General features: G+C 49.2%; 2 protein-coding genes across 35 annotated transcripts in view; both read left to right on the forward strand.

Annotated features, from left to right (window-relative positions):
* The window catches only part of LOC103154864 (transmembrane protein 200C-like), a 3,322-nt gene extending 996 nt beyond the window's left edge, over positions 1 to 2,326 (forward strand). For 4 of the 16 annotated variants that reach the window (XM_016663122.1, XM_016663119.1, XM_016663113.1 and 1 more), the window contains 4 exons: positions 86 to 488; positions 561 to 780; positions 855 to 985; positions 1,174 to 2,326. In XM_016663122.1, the coding sequence (XP_016518608.1) occupies positions 382 to 488; positions 561 to 780; positions 855 to 985; positions 1,174 to 2,029 (1,314 nt within the window). In that variant the 5' untranslated portion in view covers positions 86 to 381 and the 3' untranslated portion in view covers positions 2,030 to 2,326. Of the gene's footprint in view, positions 1 to 85; positions 489 to 560; positions 781 to 854; positions 986 to 1,173 lie in introns of those variants that run through there. The other 12 variants (XM_016663124.1, XM_016663110.1, XM_016663114.1 and 9 more) reach the window with 6 other exon arrangements.
* Positions 2,327 to 4,442: 2,116 nt separating this feature from the next.
* Positions 4,443 to 9,945, forward strand: part of LOC103154865 (protein 4.1-like) — a 19,328-nt gene continuing 13,825 nt past the window's right edge. For 10 of the 19 annotated variants that reach the window (XR_001659293.1, XR_001659292.1, XR_001659295.1 and 7 more), the window contains exons 1-4: positions 6,165 to 6,340; positions 7,464 to 7,554; positions 7,632 to 7,796; positions 9,616 to 9,720. Coding sequence is in view for 13 of the 19 variants with exons in the window: in XM_016663095.1 (XP_016518581.1) it covers positions 7,474 to 7,554; positions 7,632 to 7,796; positions 9,616 to 9,720 (351 nt within the window). In the remaining 6 variants the exon portion in view is untranslated. Of the gene's footprint in view, positions 4,472 to 6,161; positions 6,341 to 6,361; positions 6,611 to 7,463; positions 7,555 to 7,631; positions 7,797 to 9,615; positions 9,721 to 9,945 lie in introns of those variants that run through there. The other 9 variants (XM_016663106.1, XM_016663098.1, XM_016663108.1 and 6 more) reach the window with 8 other exon arrangements.

Below are 9,945 nucleotides of genomic sequence, written 5' to 3' on the forward strand. Positions count from 1 at the left end.
GATTTCCTCACAGAGAAGGAGTCTGCTGATACAATAAATGCATGTTGGGAGATGTAGTTCCCATTTGTTAGAGTAGAAGGTCCAGGGTCCATCATTGGTTGCGGTTGGTTCTAGGGTCCATCATTGGTTCTGAGCTCCATGATTGGTTCCGGTTGGTTCCGAGGTCCATCATTGGTTCTGGTTTGTTCTAAGGTCCGTCATTAGTTCTGGTGTCCATGATTGGTTCCGGTTGGTTCTGAGGTCTATCACTGGTTCCAGTCCTGGGTTTAGTGTGGGTTATCTAGGTTCCTGGTACTGGTTCTCAGGAGTGTCTCTGTTCTAGGTGAGGTGGCAATGGGCGGGGCCTGACCCGCTCAGCCACCGTCTGATTGGTAGCCTGTGATGATTGCGACAGGCGGACTGCTGAGGATCAACGCGCGGCGACAAGACTCTCTGAGGTCCAAACCACACAGATCCCACCCACACAAGAAGAAAAGCAAGAACAAAAGGTAACACACACCCACACACACTGCCAGAGGGGGCAGTCCCTGCATCATAAGATGATGTCACTTCCTGTCCAGACGCAGCGAGGTGGTGGTGGTCAAGGGGAAGCTGAAGCTGTGCTCCATCTCGGGTCTGGTGGCCGTTCTGGGGATTCTGGTTCTGATAGTCGGGGTTCTGATGGCAGCTCTGGGCTACTGGCCTCGGGACGGACTGTTCTTCAGCTCCCAGCCACAGGAGGGCACCACTATGGCCTTGATGTCCTTCAGTAGTCCAGCACCAGCACTTGTTGAAGGCCAGGTGAGAGTTTACCTGAGCAGAACCAGTAGAGTCCTTTTTGTGTCCGTTCTGATATGTCGCTGTGCCATATGCAGGAACCCAGGTGGGCGGAGTCAGACAGAGGAGACAGAACCAATGACAGAGGAAATGGCTTCAACCAATCAGAGACCGTCAACGGGACCTCTCGAGATGTTCCACAAGGATTTCTGGAAGACTTCCTGGACAGGTGAGCGAACATCAATTACCTCAATGTGACGACCGACCAGCAGGGGAGCTGCAGGTCAGCTACAGGATCTGTGGGCTGACCCTCGATCCAGGGTCTGGACGGGCTGGGGGATGTGTCAGTGGACTGGTAGTTTAGGTGGAACTGTCTTTGACCTGCTTCTGAAGCGTCCTGATTGGCTGTCTCTGCAGGTATCTGTACTCTGATAGGCTGAAGGTCTTCGGCCCGCTCATCATGGGGATCGGCATCTTCCTCTTCATCTGTGCCAACGCAGTCCTGCATGAGAACCGGGACAAAAAGACGAAGGTCATCAACCTGCGGGACATCTACTCCACCGTCATCGACCTCCACAGCGTCCGGAAGCCCCACCCTTCTTCCTCTGGCTCCGCCCACCAACCGTTAGCCAATCCGCTCAATGGACTCATCAACTATGTCCAGTCCAAGAGTCTGGAGTCAAAGTCCCAGATGTGTCCCGCCACCCTGCTGTTGTCAAGGCAACCAGCCAGTAGCAGGAGGTGCAGTGATGGAGGAGGAGGAGGAGAAGTCTTTAGTGTCTGCCAGGAGCATCTGCCTGCACCTCCTCCTTCCTCCTCCAACAGACACTCCCTACCCCTGACCTCTGACCCCTGCTGGACCCCCCACCACAAAGAGGCGCTGAGCTCCTTCACGTTGCCCCGGCCCCGCCAGCGTTCCCCCAGCGCCCGCAGGAGACACTCCTTCTGGGCCAGGAGCAGCGGCCAGGAGGAGGAGCAGAAGGAGGAGGAGATGCAGCCGCCGCCTTTGTGTGCCTCCACTCCTCCGCCTCACCGTGGCTCCGAGGCTCTGCTCCTGCTCTCCTCTTCCTCCCTCTCCTCCCTGTCCCAACTCCTCTCCTCCTCCTCCTCCACTCCAGCCCCACCCTGCAGGAGACAGAGCCTCCCAACCGCCGCCTTTAACACGGCCTACTGCAAGCTGGCGCAAGGAGAGGACGAGTCCTTCGAGTGGTCTTCATCACACAAGGTGACCCCAGAAGTGGAGGCTCAGCCCTCACAACCAGAGACACCCTGAGGTCCCACCAGCCCCCTGGGGGGAGGAAGACGAGGAGGAAGAGGAGCCTGACTGATGAAGCCGATGATGACAGCAGCAGCAATAAGGGGTCTTCCACTGGAGAGATGAGCCAACTTCCTGTTCATCAGTTATCTGGTGGGACCCAGTCTCATCCAGCCAACAGAACTGGACCCACTTGACCCAAACTGAACCATTCAGGAGACCACAGATTGTCTTCGTGTCCCTGTTTACACTAACTAAACCAGATTAACCAAAACAGATCCAACTAATCCAAGATGACTCGATTCAGTCCTTTCAGGAAAGCGTAGATTATCAGCCTGTCCCCGTTTCCCTTCCAGAAACCAACACAAACTGACCATAACTAAGGCTAACTAGTCCAACTAATCCCAAGTCTTCTAACTAATTCAAGATGTCCTGGAAGGACACCAGTCCCAGTCCAGCAGCAGGTCCTTCTTCTTCGTCTCTCTAAGTGGAAGGGGTCAGGGGTCAGAGGTCGGAGGCTGTTCTTGCTCCATGCCTGCAGTGCATGCTCTTTAAGCACCTTCAGTATTTTGCACTTTTTGATCTTCTATGCTTCATTCTTCTGGGACTACTTTCCTTGGCGGAGGTGTCCATCCCTGCTGTGTTGGACCTGGAGAAATGGACAGGTTGTCCTTCTGTCCTCACCTGCTGGACATGTTGGACAGCATGTCGTTTTTACTGCATGTTCTAGAAGCCGGTCACATGACCTGCTGTGATGAAGACATCAAACATCTTCATCCTTTGCTGCTCTGCAGGCTCCGCCCACCTGCTTAGGAACCGCCCCCTCCACGTTAAAGATGGCCGCCTCTGGAAGACTAAACTCGACCTGTTAGAATCCCAATCTGCTCTACCGGACCTTTAAACTCAAAAACAATCTAACTGTGATTATGAAGCAGAGAAAATGGGTCAGAGGTCAGAGTTCACAGGTCGCCTCAACAGGAAGAACTCTAAAACCAGTCCTACTGGCTGACTGGGTGAACTGGTGATGGTCTGGAGCGACCCGTCCAGAACCTGAGCTGGTTCTAACATGATCACTGAACTGATTCCTCTCACACTGAATTGATTTTTCTCAGTGGGAACTGATTCAGACTGAACAGGCAGGAACCAGTTCAGTCTGATGCATCTCAGACTGAACTGCTTCCAGTGAGTCTTTAGCCTGTCCAGGGTCCTCTAACCCGTCGGTACCGGATGTTTCAGCCCTGGTTCTGATCTTGGTTCTGTTGCAGCTGATTGGACCCAGATGGACCGTCAGCAGAACTTCCTGCGGTCAGAGCTGCGGCATCTTCCACTGAGCGAAGCTTCACTGAAGCACAAAGTGAAACCACAGCAAATAAAGCACAAACTGTCCAGCTGACTGTCTCTGACTCCTCCTTCCTCCGGGGCTCCGCCCACATTCACAGGTTCTGGGTCGGCTCCAGGGTCAACCTTCACCTGGGGATCAGGTTGTTGTAGACACAGAACCGGGCCAAGGGAGAGGAAGAAGGTGGGGTCACTTCCTGTCTATTCAGGCTGCTGACAGGAAGTGATGTCACTACGTGTCCAGAGTTTCCTCAGAAATGTTGGGACTTCCTGTCAACACCAGGGTCCAACATGATGGCCGGGTCACAACCAGAACCGCCTCAGCGCAACACGGTTCTGGCAGCGGGACAGGTACTGAGGGTTCTGTTGGAGCTGCAGTCTGAGAGGCGACCCGACCCGACCTGGTCGGTACCCCTCTGGCCAATCTGAACCAATCTGAACCGGAACTTTTAGAAACCGGTCCCAGCCCGGTTCTGATGATCTGTTTACTGGAGAGTCACTGATGACATCACAGAACAAGGAAGTAGCTGGTTCTGGTTCTGGTTCTGGATGATCTCAGGTCTTGAACTCTGATGGAGGACAAACATGAGGACGTCCCCTGGACGAGGACACTACCTCCTTCTGTCCCTCTGTCTGTCCTCTCATTGGCAGCAGGAGGACAGACAGGAGGACACTCCTGCCCTCGTGTCTCTCAGACTTTCGGCCATCAGGGAATCTGATCTCGGATCAGTTTGGCTCCACCAATCGGAGCGCTCCAGGAGTCTGACAAGCCCCGCCCCCCAGGAGTCTGGATCAATCAGAGTGCAGGAGTCTTCTGTCCTCCAGAACCAGAATGGACCTGAGACTCTGAGAGGTTCTGATCCCTGCAGGAGAACAGCATCAACAGAACCAGAACCGGGACCAGAACCAGGCTCACTGTCTCCATCAGTCCCCCCGCCTCCCCCTCCTGCAGCTGGCAGACCGGGAGAGGAGGGGAGGGGGGGGAGATAATCTGGGGGCGGAGCCTGAACAGAAACCAATAATCCGCCAAACAGCTGCAGACAGACTGAGTGGGAGAACCGGACCGCCAGAACCAGAACCAGAACCAGCATCCTCTTCCTCGCTGCTGCGGAACCTGTTCAGGTAATCATCTTCCTCCTCATCCTCCTCTTCCTCCCTGCTGCTCCCCAGCCGTGTTCTGCCGGTCCGGACCGGGACCAAGGCCTCCTGACCCGGTTGGATTCGGAAGTTTTGGTTCGGGTCTTAAAGGAGCAGCAGGAAATATTCACTGATTTATTATTATTATTATTGATATTATTATTATTTTTTATTTCTGTTAAACTGTTGAGTAAAACATGTGACGTGAAGTTTATCCAGTCAGTGTTCGGTACTGGACGGGTTTCAGTCCAGCTGCTCATCTTCCTCCTGCTTTGACTAGGCCACATGGGTCCTCCATGTTTGTGTCTCTTCCCCTGACAGATACTTTGTCAGAATTCAGTTTTCACTTTAAATCCTCATCGATGCATTAAACATCCAGAGCCGTGAAAACTTCCTGAAGCTTCAACCAGAACTCCCAGTATGACTTCTGCTGGGCTGTGTGTGTGTGTGTGTGTGTGTGTTCAGGAGGTTCATGGAGGGTGACGATGATGATGATGTCACCAACCCACTATAATAATAGCAGCAGAAGAAGAGCTGTGATGTCATCACTTCTTTCATCTCATTAATTTTTTTTCTTCTTTTGTTTGAACGGATCACTTCCTGTCTGCACCGGTGAGTAACACACACACACACACACACACACACACACACACACACACACACACACACACACAGGTCATCTGTTCATTAATAATCTGATTATTAAAATCTGGGTCATAATGATTGTAATCATAATGAAATATTAAAAATAAAAGTATGCAAAGTTTGTTTTAATAAACAAGATTTTTACAGTCACACTCCTCATAGATCTATGCGCTCAGATCCGTCTCACTGAACTCAACCAGCGGTTCAGGACAGAGGGACATTGTTTTACTGTTAGCATCAGTTAGCACAGTGGTTACCATATCTGTTAGCACAGTGGTTAGCATATCTGTTAGCACAGCAGTTAGCTTATCTGTTGGCACAGCAGTTAGCATATCTGTTAGCACAGCAGGTAGCATATCTGTTAGCACAGCAGTTAACATATCTGTTAGCACAGCAAGTAACATATCTGTTAGCACAGCTGGTAGCGTATCTGTTAGCACAGCAGTTAGCATATCTGTTAGCACAGCAGTTAGCATATCTGTTAGCACAGCAGTTAGCATATCTGTTAGCAGTTAGCGTATCTGTTAGCACAGCAGGTAGCATGGCTCCAGTTCCAGTCAGTGAGGAAACGAGTCTCTGAAGCTTCACTGCAGATGGTTTCTGCTATTTTGAGAAAAGTCAAAGTAAGACGTGATTGATGGATGATGAGTGAAAATGTTCAATCTGGGAAACATTTACTGGAAAATGAGACAGAAACCCAACCAGGTCAATGTTTATGTCTGTAATGATTCATTGAAACGAGGGAATAAAAATAATTAGTTTTAATGACATTAAACAGCAGATGCTTTGTGATTTGATTTACAGGCTGTTAGCAAAAAGGGCTGAATGTGAAACATTTTGGGCATTTTAAGTAAAAACTCCTGAATGTTCCTGAGGGGAACAGAACCGACCCGATTCTGTGGTTCTGGTTCTGCTGATCAGATTAAGCTCACCAGCATGAGAAAACAGATTTACTGCAACATCAGAGAGGAACTCTCTGCTTGGGCCCCCTGAACCCTCGGTTCCGGCCCTCGGGGGGCCCCTGAACCTCCGGGGCTCCGCGGCGTCTGAAGAATGACTATATGAAAGTTTAATAATATTTCCAAACAAAGGCTAGCGGAGCTCGGCGTGCGTCATTACGTCACAGCCAGTCGTAGTAGGTGATGACGTAGAGAGCAGAGCGGCATCGCTGACCGGCGGAAAGAGGGCGAGCGTCCTGCACGAGGACAGGTAAAGTGGTGCTTTGATGTCAGAGCAGCTGGTCCGGTTCGGTTCGGTCCGGTTCGGTCACTGGACAGGACCTCCAGCTACTGCCGCTCGGTTCCGGTCCCGCTGCAGCCCGATGCGCGTGTCCGTGTCCTGCTGCAGGACCTCAGGCACGCGCGTGCCCCGGGACACTCCCGCAGAGGAAGAGGAGGAGGAGGAAGAGCTGCGCTGCGGTCCGGTCCGGTCGGTCTGGACCCGGTCTTATGCGTTCGGTTCGGGTTCGTGCTGCGGGTGGTGAGTCAGCTGGTTCTGGTGATGAAGAGCATCCTCATCTTCATCAGGATCACCTGAACAAAGCAGCGCGTGCTGCTGCTGAGGAAGATTAGGATGATGATGATGATGATGATGGGAGGGTCCTGCTGCTTCAACCCACCCGGGACCCGAACCGGTTCTGAGTCCTGGCTTCTTCCAGAACCTGACGACTCTGGTTCTGCAGGTTCAGTTCTCCTGTACGAATAATTCTGACTTCATTAGTACAGCCTGGAGAACAGAACCGGTCCAATTCACCAGAACCAGAACAAAACCGGTCCATTTTACCAGAACCAAGACAGGCTTCGAGATCAGAACCATCAGAACCAGAACCATCAGAACCATCTAACGTCACTGATCTTCAGGAGGTTCTGAAGGTTCCAAATGGTTAATCCTCTAAAATGATGATTTTAAATTCTGGTTCTGGTTGGGTTCTGACAAACTAGACCAGTTTGTCAGAACCCAACCAGAACCAGCTGTTTTTCCATTCTGGTTCCAGAACCTTCCTCTCAGAATCTCATCATCATCCTCAACAAATCAGATTACATCAGATTGTCTCCGGCTGTAATCCTTCTCTCGCTGCTGTTGCCGTGGTAACCATTCACCTGACAGCTGGACGGGTCAGCGGCTGGTTACCATGGCAGTTGGCGTGATGTCACGGTTCTGGTCTGGAGGTTCAGTTTGGGTTCTGGGTGGCCTGGTATCACATCAGCATCAAGTGATGATTAATTAACCATTAAGTAATGAACCAAACATCACTTCCTGAATCGTATCCTGCTCTGACATCACTGGTCTCCGTGGTAACCGTGGCATTAAGCTGTGACATCACTGTCTCCAGGTGAATCACCATGACAACAGAGCCAAGTGAAGCCCAGCCCCCAGAGGCGGAGCCTTTCCCTGAAGCCGCCGCCCACTCCACACCTAAACAGGTAACTGGCCTCAGACCCAGGATGACCTCTGACCTCAGGCCTGCTGTTAATGGTGACATCACTTCCTGTTTTCTCAGGGAGGGGAGGGCCCAGCTCAGAGCTCATTGGCTGAGGACTCCAGCAGTCCGCTGTCGTCAGGCGGACGCGTCACTCGCTCTCCGGCCAGAACCGCGCTGGGCTTCAGAACCATGCAGACCCGGGTGGCGCTGCTGGACGGGTCGCAGTTCACCTGCATCGTGGAGGTGAGATGGGTGGCGCTGAGGGGAGGGGACACATGATGGACAAACTGGACAGGGACAGACAAGGGCGTAGATCCCATCTCATTATTGGGGGGAACCATAAACAGGAACATTTCTTAAGAGCAATTTTGGGGGAGGGGGGGGGTCGGCAAAGTTACAGTGAAATGTCACGTAAAAATGGTTTAAAAAGTTTTTAAACCACATTCAAGCTGCAGGACCAAAAATGACTAGTAATGCACATCAAAGGTGTTTTTCTAAGTAAGCAGCCTGCAGTGAAGTAAAACTAAAATTCAAATGTTGCTTCTATACAAGTTTTGTTCAGTCTGACTGATCTGATCTCTGCTACACCTTTGCAAAAATTTAAAGGTGTATACAAAATACAAATGTTTTAATGAGTAACTGCTCTTAATAAAATTCCTCATAAACATTGATTTGTTGAAATGGCTCGCAATACAAGTTATGGGCTGTTTAAATTATAACTTAAGTTGCTTTATTTTTAAGCCGTTTTTAGTTTTGTCATGTCCTGGGTGCCAGAGAACCAACAGGTAGGTAGAAATGAATATCTGGGGGGTATTATAACTTAAACGTGACACTGAAAGCACCAGGGCTTCTACAGAAAAATATTAATTTTATTTTGTGGCTCTGCATTGAAGACAATGAGAAATAAAGGCAGTTTTCTGTTTTTCTATCCGCTCTCAGCTCCCACTCTGAGCTGGTCCACCTGCTCAGCTCCTCCCTCCCGTTTCAAACTCTTCTAATTAACTAAAAGTTAAAGAGTTAAATATGAATGAGATGTTTGCTACCTTTAACAAAAAGCTTAATTCTATGAAAGCAGTGTAGCAGTTTTGCTAATAAGGCAGTTTATCATGATTCAGCCAAAGTAATAAAATAAACTGCAGTCTGATTTTTATTGTCAATGTGTTTGTTGTTATTGAGCAGTGAAAGTAAATAAAATGTTTACATTTCTTTTAAGTATTTACTTACTGGAGGGTTTTTATTTGTGCTGCAGAGCCACAGCTAACAGCTAACAGCTAGCTCCTCACTTAGCGGCTCTGACCAGCCGGTGCCATTGCAGCTGTTGCTCCTCCTTCAAGTTGGACTGAACCATTGTTCTAACATTAGAGGGGGGACCTAAAAATTAAGTATTTTTTTCTGAGATAAATGGCAGATTTAGTTCGTTCTTTGTTTCTTTTGCCTTTTCATATTAATATTTAAATGCAAATGTTTCTTCAGTGATTTTTTTTTTGGAGGGACAATTCTAGACTTTTACAAGATTGGGGGTTCAGGACTAATCAGCTAACAGTGGAGCTAAATGTAGCGCACTTAGCTTAAATTCTGAAGTGTTAGCTAGCTCTGCTGTTTGCTAAACTTTCGGTTGAATAAAGTTCAATGTCTGTGTTGAAGTTATCATTATTAAAGTAGTTGGATGTTTGTACTCATGCTCTTATTTTGAAGACGTTTTTGTTCCATTTCTTGAAGTGGAAATGTCACACGGTGCGTTCAACATGGTTGAGATCAGCACTTTACCATTTGTTTCCACTAAACCCCATTCAGGTTAGCGCTGCAGTGCTAGTGAAGAGGACTGACCCCTGATCAGTTAGCGTAGCTAGCTGTTTAGCTCCTCACCTTTAAATGATTTTATTCAGAAATAAAAATATTTATTTTAATCTGTTTCTCTTTCTGTCGTTACCTGCCTGACATTTAGCCATTGTGCTAATTAATGTTACTGTAAACCACAGTAATGTTGACTAATGTGGACTGTCCTAGTCAAATCATGAAGTAAACCAGTAGCAACAACTACCCGTTCGCTCTCTGGTTACAGAAACGATCTCGAGGTTTGCAGCTGTTTGAGAAAGTTTGTGATCACCTCAATCTGCTGGAGAGAGATTACTTCAGCCTGTCCTTCAGAGACGCAGACAGCAACAAGGTACATGTCTCACCTGTCTCTACCTGTCTCTACCTGTCTCTGTCTGTCTGTCTCACCTGTCTCTGTCTGTCTCACCTATCTCTGTCTGTCTCTATCTGTCTCTGTCTGTCTGTCTCACCTATCTCTGTCTGTCTCTATCTGTCTCTGTCTGTCTGTCTCACCTATCTCTGTCTGTCTCTATCTGTCTCTGTCTGTCTGTCTCACCTATCTCTGTCTGTCTCTTTC

This window comes from Poecilia formosa, unplaced genomic scaffold (assembly GCF_000485575.1).
Source record: "Poecilia formosa unplaced genomic scaffold, Poecilia_formosa-5.1.2 Scaffold404, whole genome shotgun sequence".
Classification (NCBI taxonomy): Eukaryota; Metazoa; Chordata; class Actinopteri; order Cyprinodontiformes; family Poeciliidae; genus Poecilia; species Poecilia formosa.